The sequence below is a fragment of the Drosophila grimshawi genome, unplaced genomic scaffold, assembly GCF_018153295.1.
Source record: "Drosophila grimshawi isolate 15287-2541.00 unplaced genomic scaffold, ASM1815329v1 contig_848, whole genome shotgun sequence".
NCBI classification, from domain to species: Eukaryota; Metazoa; Arthropoda; class Insecta; order Diptera; family Drosophilidae; genus Drosophila; species Drosophila grimshawi.
The window spans coordinates 3,849,400-3,866,752 of record NW_025063692.1 but is presented as its reverse complement, the minus strand read 5'-3'; the positions used below and the strand labels follow the sequence as shown (position 1 = coordinate 3,866,752).

Below are 17,353 nucleotides of genomic sequence, written 5' to 3'. Positions count from 1 at the left end.
CGAACTCGGCGGTTTCATTGCCATATTCATTGTTATTTTCTTTGTTGTTGCTGTTTTTTGTTAGAGATACTGTTTTACCGTTTGTAGGCTGAGGCTCATTGCCCGTTGTTCGTTGCCAGCAAGTTTCATGTATCGCATCGTTTACTCCACGCCTTTTATACTCTTGCAATGGGTATTGTCGCTTTGTCTAAAGTCTGCACACATAATAACTTCATTTATTAGTCCAGTTCCAGTTCAGTTCGGTTCAGAACTAGTCTCTCAGTCTGCTAATACAAATTTCAATGTATTTAATCTGGCTGTGGATAATGTTTAGCTGGACAATCTTCCATTGTATTTTCTTCATATATTTATCTGGAGTATTCACTTTGTAAATATTCAATATTTAAAAGTATCGTTCACTTAGAGAAAAGATGGCACTGAATTTAAGAAAATTGATAACAGCACGCAGCCTGATTGTTGTCTAGATTTGCTTAACTGACAACAAGTTGTAACAAAATGTACAATGGAAACTATTCAGAATCTATACCTCAACCCGACAGCAAGACTAGAACAAATCGAGACGTTCTCAAAGTTGCAAATTGGCCAGATTCTGAGCATGAGCAGTGTGTGCATATTGTATGACTATAAGCAATATCCAAGCAACTAAATAAAGTTTCGAATCTCAATCGGTCGATTCTTTTTTTTAAACATATAATGCGATTGACGGTCTGTAAGGGTATACTAACTTCGTGGTGCCTGAAATAGATTCGCTTTTTGGTTTTTTTTTGTGCTTTTTGTTCTATTACTTGCTTCTTTTTTTCTGTTTGTCACATTTGGGAAATGTTTGCAGCGGCAACCGCTTCTCCATCGCTGGTCGGCCAAAATGAAATGCCTGAGGGCATTAAATTTAAGCGACTGCCAGCCGGAGCAGTTAAAGGAGCTGAAGGAGCCGAGGTACTTGGGGGAGACACTGGCCGCGCAGCGTTCAGAGTATTTACCGCCATGTGCATAGTTTGCAAGTCTGCGCGGCCGTCGCGACACCTGCAGGAATGACCATAGCAGTGGATGGAGGCCATTTAAAACCGGAGCCGGAGTATTCCACTCTACTCCACTCCACTTCACTCCACTTCGGACATGGCCACTAACAACATCAAAAAGTGGCAAGTGCCAAGTGGCAAGTGTTTGCCCTGGTCAGCGTAGCCCAAGCCAGCAGCAACATTCTTTTTTTTCCTCTATTATTTATACCCTTTACAAATCGTATATGGAGCCTGCCACAATGATTACCGTATTTCTGACACAAAACAAATCCATATGTCTTACTTTTCATCCAAGATCACTAATCCGTTAACCTTGTTAAAGCCGATCCGATTTCTATGTGGAATAAAAGTTTTGGTCATTTCTGGCATCCGTTTAGCCTAATCAAGTAACAATTAAAAAGCCTGCTTCTACTATGCCCAACATTTCTGTTGTGGAGCGATAAATAGAGGAAGAGAAGGTAACGAGAGAGAGAGATATATAACGAGATAGAAAGAGAGAGAAAGAGAGTCACTGAGTGAGATATAACTGGTCTGGGAAATATCTTGTATAAAATTGCACTCGAGGAGAGGATGGCAATCGGAAAGTGTACAGCTTCCGGTAATGGTTACAAATTAATTCCACATTTTATTCGCTATTCGTTGCCCAATGGTACTATATAAATAAGTTCTAATTAAATAGTTTTTGTTCCGGTTTTGAATTTCAATTTTTCCGTTTCGGTTGCGTTTTCATTCATGGCAACAGAGTAACGCCCAGTCGGTACCTCTTTACCTGAACACTTTTGTTTGTTCGCTTTTTCTTGTCACCATTTTTGGCGATGTAACATTTTTTTTTTTTTAGACTCAGCCCTTGTCGAATGCTCTCATTCAGCCCCCCAGAATTCAGACCATGTGCCCTAATGTGTTCTGGCCAAATATATAGGTATATATATGTATATACATATGTATGTATATATAGCAACAGCAAGTTTTTTGGTGCACTTGTTGGCCACTCTCTTATGCACATCGATTTTCGCTCAGTGCTTTTTATTTGCCAGACATCCAGCCGGACAAGAAAGCTGTACGGCTGTAGTATATGTTGTAGATGTTTGTTTGTTCGTTTGTCCAGCGTTTGTTTATGTGCCGTAACTGGTCAGGAAATTTCGAAAGCATCATTTAACCGGGCAAAGTGCTTAGGATGGCCCAAATTTAAAGGGCCTCCCCACATTCATTCCACACCTTGACTTGAGCATTCGATGATCACTTTGCTGAAATGCAATTAAAGACCACAAACTAAAAAAGTTGATATTTAGATCATTTATAAAATACAGCAATTATTGGCCACGCCCACTCCTACCTTCGTAATCATCAAAATCGATATATCACCAAACTTGAAGCGCAGATTGCTGCAGATCTTCTTCGGACAACGCAGGCACTCTAACCATGCACTTGGCCCAAAAAAATATGAAATGCCCCCAGTTTCTCATATTTGTATGTATATAAATAAAATAAAATATATAATAATATGTAGTTATCAATCAATCAACATAATATGTAGTTGTAGTCTGTGTTCCTGTGCATGAAAAGTACAACATCTTCACTTCACTTAATCAGAGACAATATGTTTCCTCCCCAAAAAGGACAACAACCATATACATATATATATATATATATATATTTGGCCAATCCATAATTGCCTGGCAAGGCTCACAAAGCATTTCGTTGCGCAAATAAATAGGATGCAATTGCTCTTCCTTACGCCAGTAAGGGTCTCTAAGCCCCAAGCGGTCATTAAAGAGTTATTAAAACATTATTTGCTTTGGCTAAATCGAGCTGAAATTAGGTGTAAATGTGGCAATTGGGAAATCTTTCGCAGCACCACTGTATGGATTTGTTATATGTATTATCCATTACTTCAACACATGCCTTCATGCCACAACACACAACTTGGGCTTATGCAACTTTGCGAGTGTGTCAGTCCTTTGATGGCTTCTCCATTGCCAATTAATAAAACTACTCCACTCGCCTAACTAAGTTTGTCAATTTGTGCACATCGTAATGCCCTCTTGTGCCACGCATACACCCACACACACACACACACACACACACACACACACACACACACACACACCCAACACCAGTACCCCTTTCTCTATAAAATTGCCAAGTTTGATTGTTGGTTGAATTGGGTGGGTTGTGGGGCAGCGATGAAGGCTACAGCTTTTGCTTCTCTGTCGCTAAATGTACTTTGCACTTTCTGTGTGTGTGTGTGTGTGTGTGTGTGCGTGTGTGTGTGTGTGTGTGTGTGTGTGTGTGTGTGTGTGCGTGTGTGTGATGTACATTTTACAATATTGCATATTGTGAAACGCACTTAAATTCAATTAAGCTGCAAAAGACAGAGTCTTGCAAAATCAAAGGGCGCTCAACTCATGAACCACATGCGTCCAACAAAGGCAAACCAACGATGACGATGACGATGACGATGACAAAAACGTTGACGATGACGATGACAATGATGCTGTTGCTGTTGCTGTTGCTAAAGTAGCAGAAGAAGCAGCAACACGATATGCAAGGCAAAGCAGAACGCCAGTCGATAATTCGCTTGCCTTCGCTGAGACATGTTCTCTGATCAAATAAGAAGCCAGCCTTTAGTCTGCTTAGTGGCATTATGTATGATATGATGAATGCCCTCCAGATGCTTATTCAATTCATGCTCAGCATTCAAACACGCACTCGCATTCATCCAATCAGAGCTGCTGCTAATGATGTGCAACACTTTTTGTTGCAATCGCGAATTGAGTAATTGGATTATTCTACGAGCATTAAGAGTCGAGTTGATAAAGGCGTGTTCCTCTGTCTGTCTATCTGTATGTCTGTCTAACAGCTAGATAAATTTCTTTATATAATTTATATACTCTAACATATAATCGATAAGCTCTGCAGATTTGATTAGTATTGGATAATTTTAGTTGCGGGCTTGTATGTGTAATATATTCAACAGCTGTGTACGTACATGGTATCTGCAAGTCAAGCTCTCTCGATTCGAGCTTTCTAACTTGTTTTCAAATTAGTTTTGGCTTGCTTAATTCTGTGTAACGCCTTAAGGCAACGGTGGGTGGGGGTGTCGCCCGGTGTCTCTAATTTCATTTGCACGCTTTTCAACACTGATCCGCATCAATGGAGCGTCTATTCAAATGTTTTTCTAGCTGACCTAAAGGACATGTCAGGTACACTTACACATACATTTACATGCATATACACATATGCATATACATACGCTATTACACTTGAAGAAATTAAATTGTTGTTTCACATAATTTAAGCTTAAAAGAATCCACTTGTTAATCGAAGCACTAGCTTTTAAGCCGATCTTAGTATTGATTTAAAAGCTTGTCCACTTAAATAAGATCGCGAAGTATAGTTCAAGAGCTTAATTGCTCTTGACTTAAGTACAATCTGACATAACTTGTTCCATTTCGGAATTTTCGACTGTTAATTTTAACTCATAATTAGGAACATCAGTTGAGTAAGATTGTGCTCAAATCAAGAGAAGTTAAGCCCTTGATTCTTATCTGTAAACTTTACTTAAGATCTTGGCTGCTTAGATTAAGATCTTGACTTAAGTACAATCTCAACTAACATATTCCCATTATGATTAAATATATTATTAATGTTAACTGGACATTAATGTCATAAGTTAAGTAAGATTGTATTTAGATGTGCGTTCTCAACTTTCTTTAATTATTTTTATTTTTGTTTGAGTGTATTTACTTTTTGTGAACGTGTGTTTGTATGTGTCTCCATGTCTGTCTCCATTTGTATTGATAGGTATTTTATGTAGCACCTTTGCTGCTTGCTGAAGCATAAGGCAGCAGGATCTTTGTGGGGCACATCGCCTGATATCTCTTTGCATCTCTGCAACTGGAACTGATGTTGATGATGAAGCCCGGACGCATTACTCAGCTCGGCTCAGCACTGTTCTGTTCTGTTCTGTTCTGTTCTGCTGCTGATGATGTCCTTCTTCGTACAACTAATTCCATTAAAGCGAGCTCTAAGTTGATTTTCAATTGACTCCCCATTTGAAGACGATGCTGGGGGAGGGTGTGTTAGACGGCGTCTGCGCTGTCAGCAATCAACATGTTCAATTGAGCATATCCTGCTTGGGCAGGACACTGCCAGAGCGATGCTATTTTCTACACACACGAAGCGCCCCTCCCCTCCACCTCCCCTTCTCCCTCTCACTCTCACTCTCCCCCTCTCTATCAGTGTGTGTGTCCAGTCGGGCGCTCGTTCGGTTGCCTTTTACATTTCATTGGATTTTATGCGTTTTACTTTATGCTGATGTTTTTATTATTAAATTTCCTTGAATTTTCATTTACATTTTTTTTTTGTCTGTTTTCTGTTTTCTGTTTCATTTTTTATTTTTGTGCTTCACTTCTGCTTAAGCTCGCAACAGCTAGTTGCCCAACACAACCCACCCCACCCCACCGCAGCCCACTTCCTTTATCCTTACTCTAGCTGCTGATGACTCCTCTTCATTTTCACACTTTTCATTCAATTTATCGCATTTTGCAAATTGAGTGTCGCTTTCCTTAGATCTTCTCGCTGCTGCTGCTGCTGCTGCGGCTGCTGCTGCTTTATTCCCTTTTAACCTCCACACACCCCATCCCCAGTCTCCCTGACATGTCCATGACTATGTCCTGTTACCATTTTACTGTTATCTGTTACCTCCTCCAATTGCCAAGCTTTCCACTCTCCCCTGTCGCCTCGCCTTCGATTCGCTTTCTATAATTAGCAATTTTCGAATCTCTTTGCTAAAAGCAACAATTCAATTTGAATTTGAATACTGAAAAATGTATGTCTGCTGGGCAGAGGCACCAGACGAGGTCTCTCAGACAAGCCATAGATCTTTTAGGTGGTTATTTTAAAAAACGATATTTGCAATAGCCATAGGAAAGATCCGACTTAAAATACTCACCTGTCTCTTGACAGCCCATTGTTGACCAAGAAGTCGCCTAGCCAAACTAGGTATAGTCCTACTCTGCCGATATTTTGATAACGGGAAATAATTCTCAAATCACATTTTATCTAGACCAATGCATTAATTAATAATCATGATAATAATAAATGTATAATATTTATTGTGAGGGTTGGAGAAAGCCAGAAAATCGCAATCTGATCGAAAAATATACTATGGATAACACCTGTAATATTTGTACATTTAAACCTAAATTTTCGATTAAGGGACCCAGAGTCCTTGGATTCGGTTTAAGATTAACAACGACAGATTCTAGAAAGGTTTTATCTTAAGCCCATGCTCACAGATTTTATCCACACAAGTATTTTTGTAGCACGTTAGCCCACAGGAAATTCAATTTAATTTAATGGCTTGAATCAAAATTTTTGGATACACATTTTAATAATCTTAATTGTATAGTCGGTCATCAGTCGGTGCACGACGCCAAATTGTAGCCTGTGTACGACTAGTACAAATATCATTCAACACCTTCAGTTGTTGGTTGCTTACTCCAACCAGCCAACCACCCAACCACCCAAGTTAACCATCCAACCACTCATCCCATCCACCTATTTTAACCCATTCGCGTTCCAATTCATTTTTCAAGCTCTACCCCGCCCACAACCCACTTCGAAACGACCTTTTGGTACCGTCGCCTTATGCACGGTTCATTTTTTGGCAGCTCATGAATATTCATGGACATGAACGCACTAAAGGCCCGGCTAGCTATCTGGCGACGTCAGCAGCCCCTCAGCCACTCATGGCTGGATGACAAGGGGTGCGCGACGGGAGGAGGGCAACTGCGGAGCAGTGGAGCACTGGAACAGTAGGTAACCAGAGCGGAGATCGTGTCGTGACACAAACGAGCAAGTGTTCCATCTGAAAAATATGCAATTATTATATTATATTATATGAGAAATTAATAAAAATACTTTTTATATGAGAAATCTCCAAGGACTTATGAGTGTAATAAAAAACAATTATTTGTTACCCAATAAATATGTATATTAGGATAAATGCAAGGAAGCGATACGCAAAAGTCATTTTGGGCAAGCACAATTCCAATTTGTATTAGTTGAAAATGCAAGTAAAGATGAATTCATGATTTCGAGTTGAGGACAGGGCACAGTTCGTGCTAAAAGTATTTGGACGGGCGACCATCTCCAAGTGCCCGGTCGCATTATGCAAGCCATATTTTTTTGCGCGCTTACAAATTGTTGACGCCCAGCAAAGATTGCCAGCCCCACACTTGCAACCCGGCGAGGATTTGGGGCGGGAATGAGGGTGTTGCTGGGGGCGGGGAGGGGAGGGTAGGGGTTTGTCTAAAGTTGACTGCTGCGACTGTGTGTTAAATTAATGGCAATTGAGCTGCTTGTCGGTGTTGTGGCCTGCTCATGCAGCTCCGCCTGCTGCTGCTGCTGTTCCAGCTCGGACTGTTGCTCCAGTTCCGAAGGCTTTTCCTGCTCCTTCTCCTGCCTCTCCTTCTTCTCTGATTCAAACTTGGAGCTTGGCTTGGCGTTACTGTTGCCGTTGCCGTTGCTGTTGGGCATCGCAAAACGTTTTGTCCAGTAGCGTGCAATCTTGTCGTGCTCATTGCGATTGTTTTTGTACTGCTCGGCAATGCCGAGAACAAGCGGATCATTGGGATTACACTCGCCCATCAGCACCCAGATCGAGAGTAGCACCTTGGCAATGTTCATAACGGGCGACCAGCGCTCGTTGAGCACATCCAGGCAAATGCAGCCCCGACTGTCCACATTGCAGTGATAGATGCGCGTGAGGAAGCGGATCTGTGGCGGTCGGAATGGATACGCAGCCACAAACTGAATGTCCAGCTTGAATGTGCCACCCTCGTAGACGGTGCCGCTGGGACCCAGCACCGTTGCCCGCCAATGGAACAGATCCTGCTTATACATCTCGGCACTGCAGTTCGGTGGCGGATTCTGCGAGATGTCCCTCAGTTCGCGCCTGATCCGCACAGCCGGACCATCGCACTTGGGCTCGCTGGCTGGCAACGGTGAATTCTGCTCCAGGCGGGTGACCGCTCTGCCCTGTCGACTGGTGCTGGGCGCATCCTCGCCAGCTGACACCTGTGTCAGCTCCTCAACAGACTTGGATGGATTGGACATGCCTCAGTTCAATGGTGGCACAGTTGAGCAAATTTGGAAAATTTAATATTGAATATGTTTCTGTTGTCGTTGGGAACTTGTCAATTGTTGTCAGTTGTTTCATTGCAACGCTGACCTCTTCCACATTCAACATAACCTTCAACTCGATTTGTAGTTATGCAGATAGAAAGAGACACATCCGATTCGATGAGGTATATTTGTAGATTCTAGCTCGATATCAGCTGTTAATCTGATCAAGCCAGATAGGGAGAGACTATAATTTGTAATATAAGTTAATTAATTTAATTTGTCGATAACTCCTCTCGTTGCCCTAATACCGATACAAATCAAATTTTGTAGACAGCACTTTGTTTCGTCATCAGTAGAGTTGGATATCTAAGCTTGCCATGGAAAATTAGCTCCTTTGCTAGTCAATGATTTGGCATCGAACAGACTGCTAACGATTCTTGAGGGGTCTTACAACTATTTCAATTGCAATGAGGACAAACGAAGGGTCCTCAAATCAGTTCTTAAAGTCCTTTTGTATTTGAATGAACACACATTGAACACACTATTTCACATTTATCTATGTAAGACAACAACACGAACTAAGACAAGAGTCTATTCCAAAGTAGTGATATTTATTTGCCCGGCACTGTATATACATGAATGGTACACATTGTCGAGCACACAATCGTGCAACAGATGCCACGAATAACTTGCTTACACTTTACACGACTCGCCTGGATGAGATGAGCAGAAGGAGAGAGCTTCTTGCCACAAGGTGCTGCAAATGCGGAAAAGCAATATACTGGCAACCTGACAATGCCATCAAACTGGACACAGCCCGGACAGTTCGAGTGAGGCATCCATCCATGGAACCAAGTCCAGTCCGGCCCATTTGGTGTATCGGCAATCTTCGCTTGCTTAAACAAGTCAAACGTTAATGAACTTAAAGAAATTAATTAAAGTGCCACACTAGCAGCAGACGGATGAGGATGTGTGTGCCAATGTGTATATATAGTGTGTGTGTGTGTGTGTGTGTGTGTGTGTGTGTATGTGTAATTTTGTGCGTATATAGTGCTTAACAGCGACGCCTTTATTGAAAACGACATCCGGCTGGGCCATCAAGCGACGTCATTGGCCGCTGGGCGGGCAACTTGTCGCAAAGTGAATGAATGCAATAAAAGCAACGACAAAAGGGATTGGGCCACAACCAAGATGTACCAGCGTAGGCGTAGGGGGCGTTTCCCGGCCAAAATACACACATTCACAAACATAATGCTTATAGTGATGGCCTCTGCTTAACGGGGCGACTGGCAAATGCTCTGCCGAAAGCAATATCTATCAAAGAAAGGACCTGCGACTTAAATAACCAAAATAAAAATAATGTATCCACTACATGACATGTACAACAGTCAGTATATTCAACATTTCAGTAAAGACAAATAAAAATAAGTCCATCAGTGCTTTTATTTAAATCAATATGTATATTTGTCTCTCGAGAAATGTAAGGAATATGAGAGTACAAAATGTTGGCATTTGGCGGGTATATAATGCATACCATATCATATCATTACTTATATGAAAAACTCATCTTGCACTGACTAATTCGAACAGAATATATTTATATTATATATACGAAAGGCAGACAGAAAACTATAGTTTTCAAATGCAAAATCATAAATAGCAGTTGTCAAAACACTTTCTTGATAAACCAAAGAATAGCTAATTTTGGTTTTCAAATAAAAAATAAGACCTCAAATATTACACACTAATTAAGATTTTTATTGTTTGAAAAGATGAATCTTTTTTTAATTAAATATATAAAAATTATATTAAAATATATATAAATAATAAATAATAAAATAATAAATATATATCTTCATGATAAGTCAAATGTTGCTTTTCATTGCTTCGTATCGATTCTTGCCCAATATGACTACGATTTGGGAATTTTGGTCTTGGTGCCGAATTCGCAGAGTGCCACAGAGAGAGCAGCCACACAGCTTGCCGGGTACCGCAGAGCGCCAGAGTTGCCACAATGACTACACACACAAATGATACAATGTGAGCATTAGCCAAAGCAGCTAATTAAACTGTGGCTCTTGGCCAACAAGGTACCAGGGAGGGTAGCCAACATTCATGTGGCAACCCTTGACCAACACCAGCACGGTCAGCATAGAGCACGGCGAGGATTACACTTATTGGAACATGAGGCGAGTGAGTGATGTGAGTACTCGACCAGCTGAAAAATATATAGCATGGTTCTTCACCTGCAGATTGGATTTCAGTGTTACCACAATTTGCGAGGACATTAATTGATTGATTTAGCCTAATTGATATTCGCCGACTAACTAAATTCAATTTAAGAGTAAACAGAGCAATAAACAATATATTCTTAGATTAAGTTCGCTTAATTAAGATTCTTGATATTAGTTTATAGATCTTATTGAAAGAATTTCGTGCTAAAATGGAAATAAGTAACTTGAGCCAAACACACCCACACAGCTAATGTGCCGCACTGTGTGCTGTGGCTGCGTGTGTTGAATGCTGTGCACTCATTTGTAGACAATGTTGACCGGATCTCGAAGGTTGGAGGTGGCAGGTGGCAGGTGGCAGGTGGGAGGTGGGAGGTGGCAGGTGGGAGGTTGCAGCTGGTTGATATATATCGAATATTTCACCTTGTGGATAGTCGCAAAATTAACAAATGCGACTGACAGGCGAATGGCTATCATCGCGAATGCTCTCTGGCTGGACAGCAACAACAACAACAACACCAACGGCAACAACAATGCAAAAGCAAAAGATACTCTTTGGTCCTTTTGCGTGTCAAACGGTTTATGCACTCTCAGCTTTTATTGAATTCCATTACAGTTTCATGTCACTCAAGCCAGAGAGCAGCGCCTCCGTTCACGTAACGTCATCATAAAAGTACCACACTGCCGACCTTTCCAAGCCAGCACAATATCCACACCCCCCCGGCCACGCCCTTACCACCCACCCCTGGCACGAGGAAGGAGCACAGACTTAATTTACGCCACTTTTACAGGCCTCTTTTACAGCCAGTATATTCGGCAAGAAAATAATAAAATGCCATTCGACAGTTAATTGAAAATTATTTTAGATCTTTGTTTGCTTCTATTTTTTATTCTTTTTTTTCTACCCATTAAGATGAATTACAGTATTTCTTGCAATGTAGATCGCTGTTGATTAACCCACCGATGAAGAAAGAGAAGAAGAACTAATCAGTTTAGCGGATTTTCAAGACTGTATTCATTTCAAACAAGATTTGTATGTAAATGATACAATATTATTATAAATTATAACTAATATTGTTAATAAATAACCAAAAGAAAGTCACAAGAAATGTCGAAAGAGCTTATACATTTGTGGGTTTTTCAAATAAGATGTGCATGTAAAATGTACAGATCAAAATCAAAATTATAAATGACTAAAACTGACATTTTTTAGCAAACCAAAAAGAAAAATGTTTGAAATAAATATTCAAAAGAGAATTGCAAAAAAAAAATAATTAGAAATTGTGAAGTGAATCAGACAGAGAGAGATCTCTTTGACCACTGGATGGAAGGAATCACTTACAGTTTAGGGGGAGTTGCCAGCTGGGAGACGGGAAGTTTTTGGCATTGTTCTCACTGGAACCTGGACCTGTTGTCTATGTTTTCTCTCTGCTCGCAAAACGGGACTTCTCGCATCTGTTGCTGACAGCAGCAACAACAGCAACAACAACAGCAACAACAACTCTTCTAACAAAATGTCCGGCTTTTGAATATTTGTGCACCCAGCAGATGCGGGTACACCAGATCCAGCTGGAGTGATAATGCCAGACAGTAAAGCCACTCCAATATGCCTGTGTGTGTGTGTGTGTGTATATGTACATATATATGCTTATATGTTTATATGTATGTGCCTGGACAGGCATCAGTCACAAATGCCCAGACAAAGATGCTTATCCAAAATGCTTTGAGAATCACTTTTCTACCCCAGGGTATAATGTAGTTGGGCAATTGTATGTAAAAGCAGCAGATATTATAAGCTATATATATATATATATAATATATCTCTACGAATGTCGGTTTCTCAGAGACTACTATGCAATACAATAAAGGCTAAAATCTGTCAAAAATCAAGGAACAAATTTTTTCACATCAAATTTTCATAGCATTGATAATTATTTCCTATTTGCTGGCGAAATTGAGTACAGATATCTTGAAAAAAGTTATATCGATGTTAGCCAATATGGAAGAATGTTCTGAAGACTTAAGAATGACAGCCAGTAATTCAAACGCGAGTCGCTTGGGCTTTGAGCAGATGAGATTGTTGGACTTCTGTGGAGTAAGGCCGATGGCGCAGCCCTTGTCGGAGTGGTTCGAGGAACTGGAGGTGCTCTATGAAGCAGCGGGCGTCGAGGATCACAGCGTTAAAGTCTTTCATGTGATGACCATTTTGGAGGAGGACGTAAGCGATGCCAAATTGGAGTTGCTGAAATTCCCGCTGGTCTTTGCCACTAATCCATATGACGGCCATACACCTTACGAAAGGCTCAAGGAGCAAATGCTGCGTGTATATCAAGATATGGAACTAAAAGACTAAAACTGGGAGTCTTTTAACCATATGAAGCGACCTGAATGACCAAGTCTACCATTTTAAAACCCAGTACAATATGAATAAATCGATATTCTATTCGGCTAATGCTTCGTCTCATTATCATATCATCATTGTTGTAGAGACTGTGATTCAATTGAAAAAATAAATATTTGTATTTACGAATTTAATTTGAAATTGTGTCTATTGCAATTTGTGCAGACTGATTCATATTTTGGAAAACAAAAGGTAAGGGTATGTAATATTGCTCTCCACTGTAGTAATATTGAAAGACGCACTTGCTTCTCGATTGCCATTTGATGAGCGGTGCAGGTGAGTGGCATTCAGTTTCCTTTGTCTGTGCAACAACCAAGTTATAATCACGTGGAGTTAATCAAAACCGAATTGAATCAAACACATCGCTCCTTAAGACAATGAAATGCCAATTAGAAGAGCAGCACATGTCGAACAGCCCAATCGAAGGCATAGACATGCAAATCCAACTCCAACTCCAACTTCAACTTCAACTGCAAATGCAAATGTCCTTGCCGAACACACAATCTTAACTAAGAAGTGGTTGGGGCCTAGTGGGCACGAGAGGGGGGTGAGGTGGGGCATAATAAAGGTACAAGTTAATTTCGACAACAGTGTGTAGACCAAAGAGAGAATGAGAGAGAGTGAGAAAGATAGCGAAACTTGTGCGGCTTCTCAGTTAATCTGATGCGGCACAAAAGCCGTCAACTGAGCGCCAGAGAGAGACAGAGGGAAACAAGAGCCAATACACTTAAAAAAAATAGGACACAACGTAGTACTAGACGAAGCATCTATTTAACATCGATGATAGAGTTAATAATAATCCGACAGTTCTAGTTTAGTGTGGTTGAGCCCGCATCTGTAATTTCATCTCATATATTTCAAATAAGTTTTTATATCCAGATTGCAGATTGTACTATGGATTTATAAGTTGAGAATAGGGTAACTGCTAGTTAGCCTAGTGTAATTTTTGTGGTTTTCGTCTATTCTGCGAGTGTAGAGAACAGAAGAGTTGAATGGCAACTGGTTGTTAGCTCAGCTCTGCTTAGGTCCCTGAGCCTTCCCAGACTCAATTAATTTAAGGGATTTCCATCCCAAAAAACTGAAAGCAACATTGCTGCGATGCATTTTGTTCTGGCCGACTGGCAAACTGCCTGGCAGAATGGCCGAATGGCAAAATGTCAAAAACTGGCATTTGGCGGTCTTCTTGGCTGCTGCATGGATTCTCGGCTGCCAGTACCAAAAATTTAATTAAACTGGAAAATTGTGGGGCTTAGGTTAACGAAACTACAGTTTCCAGTTTGCCGTTTTCAGCTTACAATTTACAATTTACAATTTATAGTTTACAGTTTACAGTTTACAGTTTGCAGTTTACAAACGGGCAGAAAAGTTGCCATCTAAATATTATTTTACACGACGCTTTAACTGCAACTTTTGCATGCCTCATAATAATAATCATAATAATGCCGCAGGCAACAACTGTTTCATTAAAAGAAGAAATAAGCAAAGTAAAATACAAAGCGGGACGGCCAGAGAGATACTGAGCGAGATAGTAAGAGAGTGAGTGAGAGACAGAGAGAGAGTAAGAGAGAGAGAGAGAGCGAATGCATTCAGATCATATGATGTCTTGTCTGGGAAGCAAGACTTGTGGCGTAGGGGGAGGGGGATGGGGTGGGTTACAGGGGTCTCTTTGGTCGTGTGGCAGCGTATGTTGTTTTATGCGTATGATATTTTGCCAGGCAAAAGTTATAAGGCAAAGTGCAAGAGGCAAGAGGCAAGAGCCAAGAACCAAGCAGCAAGAAACAAGCAAAAAGCATAATTTCGCCCACCCTTTTTATAATTTTGCTGTTGTTGTTGTTGTTGTTGTTGTTGTTCTTGTTGGCAGGGCTTTTGACGTTTGAAGAAAGACTTGCTCTTTTAGTTAAATGTTTGAAAAGAAAAATTAAAAACTTTTTACAACAGCATGCGCGGCTGTTGCTTCCTCTGCTTCCTCTGCTTCCTCACCTGCGCTTCCTTCATCATATTACGCTGCAAGCGTTTGGGCAGAGGGGGCCGGTGAGGGGGTTGCCTACAAGTGCAAGTGCAAAGAAGTTAAGCTACAGCTAAAGCAGCCCAAAGATTACGTCGCAAAAAAACGCACACACACACGCACACACACACACACACCCACAAGTATTTACACAGACAACGGCAGCAACATGTTCCACATATGGCTTAATCTAGACAACAACAAAAGCCAAAACAACAAAAACAAAACGCTAAAAAAATGTATACAAATTATAATCAAAAATAGTTCGTGCTAACTTCTCCTCAATATTAAAAACTAAATATTACAAATTTATTTTAAGCTGCATATCAGTTTTACAAATTGTTCTTATTAATTTTTAAATGTGTTTGTTTTGGTGGCCAAAATAACATAAATACATACACATGCATATATGTATATATTTTTAAATATTTTATTTGATGTATATATTAATAAATTGCAATTAACTAGACTGATGATGATGAGTAGATAAAGCAATCAGCTGCAGCTGCAACTGCAACTGCAACTGCTGAATGCAATGCTTTCCTTTCACCTCTTTTTTTTGGCTCTTATCTATTCTCACATTTATTGCCAGCTTTAAGTGGCTGCCCCCTGCTACCCGCTGCCCATTTAGGCATGTCTAGGCACATGCGGTAAAAAGTGTAAAGTGCAGGAGGAGGTGCGAGACGAGAGGAGGTGAGAAGACTAAAAACAAGAAAAATTAGAAGAAAATGACAATGAAAACAGACGAAAAAAAAAAAGCCAAGTAAACTTGTAGCAACTTTTTTCGTTGCTGTTGTTTTCTTCTACATTTTTAGTCAGCTGCCTTCGCTGCCGGCTGAGTTGGCTAAGTTGACTGCCATCCGTGTCTTGTCCTTGTCTCGGCATGTGTACACACGCCATCCAGATCCGGATGCGACCGCCACACTTGCTGCCTGCCCGCCTCCTGTCTCGTCCTGCCTCGTCCTGCACCCAGCGACCTGCACCCTGCCCCCATCCTGCTGCAGTTCTCTGCTAACTTTTGCTAGTGCGGCGACATCTGCCAATGTTTTGAACATTACAATACACACACCAACACACACACACACACAGCATAGGGTGATGTGGCCTAAAGTGCTCGGCCAAAGAGATACCCTGTACTTCTTAATGACCAACAATAACTGGTCAAGCTGCAACGACACTTAATCAGGACTCTATTTTAATTTTGTTATACTTTCTGTCTTGAGAAAACTAGCCTACTTTGTGGATAGATATAATAACCGACTCACTCCGATTAGTGGCGACTTTAATCTTTATTAAGGAGAAAAATAAGAAGAAGAAATCGGATGATTTATGGAGATTGCAAGAAATTAGAATTGAGAGCTCAGTGGACTTTCTCTGAAATAAATACAATGTAAATCTCATAAGAATTTTTAAGAATTTAAGAAGAAAAATTACGATGAAGCTCGACAATTTTCTGCTCAAAGAAAAACATATTTTTCTATGCATTATTTTCACAATACACACACACACACACAATATGTAATGGCTACAGGGTATCAAAAGAGTATGGTGTATGGTTGTCAAAGGATGCGAGGATGGGGGAGGTGGGGAGGATGTTTCTGAGATACGGAGACATGTGAGAGTGAAGTGTCTTTTCGCCGAGTGTGTCACACAAGCAAAAGGACAAACTCCTTGGCAAAAATAATGAAAAAGTAACTGAAAGTCGTATTTGTATTTTCCTACAGCGTCAGCTACGTCCTCAATCCCACCTTCCCACCTTCCCCCAACCCCAACCCCAACCCAATCCCATCACTAAAACGCCCCTTATTCTTATCGTTTTGTGCCCAGCTCAAAGTCGAACTCTTCCATCATGCAAGGCGAGGCGAAAGTCGAAGGCAGGCAGCCTGTGTGGAAATTGGTGCGAGTAATTGGTTTGTTAGAACAAAACTTATAGCAAGGCAAATGGCAAGACCCAAAACCACCCCTTCCCCCTCCGCCCCATCCCCCTTCCTCACCTGCACCCCATGCTCAGCTGGACACGGGCAAAGTTTTTGGGAGACTCACCTGAAATTGGGCGACTGCGGGCGCAGGGAGGGGGTTGTATTGGGGGAGTGGAGGGGGTTGGCAAACCAGCAACAACCTAATAATAATCTGCATGTGCATGCCAAGCCCAAAACTTGAAAGCATTTCACAGAGTTTTCAGCTTACAGATTCCTATGCTGCACACAACTTTGCTTTTGCATTCACAGTGCGCCTACACTGCGACAAATTTCTGCTTTCGAAATTAAAAGATTTGTTATCAAAGCGGTATATCGATAAGGAATAAACGAAAGCAATCAAATCCAACAATATATCGTAGACTCTGTCTCTCTCTCTCTATCTCTCTCTCTCTCTCTCTCTCTCTCTCTATCTCTCTCTCGCTCTCTCTGAGCCCCTCATTCACAGTGCTCTTGGCAGCAAGGCTTTTCTCTGAGTGCACATAAAACGAATTTTAGTTTGTCGAAGAGTAGAAGATACACGTGTAGCATGTCAGTGACATGTTGGAACTGTCTTTAGCTCTAGCTTCACCTCCAGTTTCATCTCGCTTCTC

The 17,353-nt window shown here is 41.0% G+C and overlaps 1 protein-coding gene across 1 annotated transcript; it reads right to left on the bottom strand.

The window, feature by feature from the left end:
- Window positions 1–7,052: 7,052 nt before the first annotated feature.
- LOC6569385 (ubiquitin-conjugating enzyme E2 E1) lies at window positions 7,053–8,197 on the bottom strand. The gene has a single exon (XM_001995778.3). It carries the CDS (start codon window positions 8,136–8,138, stop codon window positions 7,332–7,334), a length of 807 nt encoding a protein of 268 aa, XP_001995814.1. The 5' UTR covers window positions 8,139–8,197; the 3' UTR covers window positions 7,053–7,331.
- Between the last annotated feature and the right edge of the window lie 9,156 nt (window positions 8,198–17,353).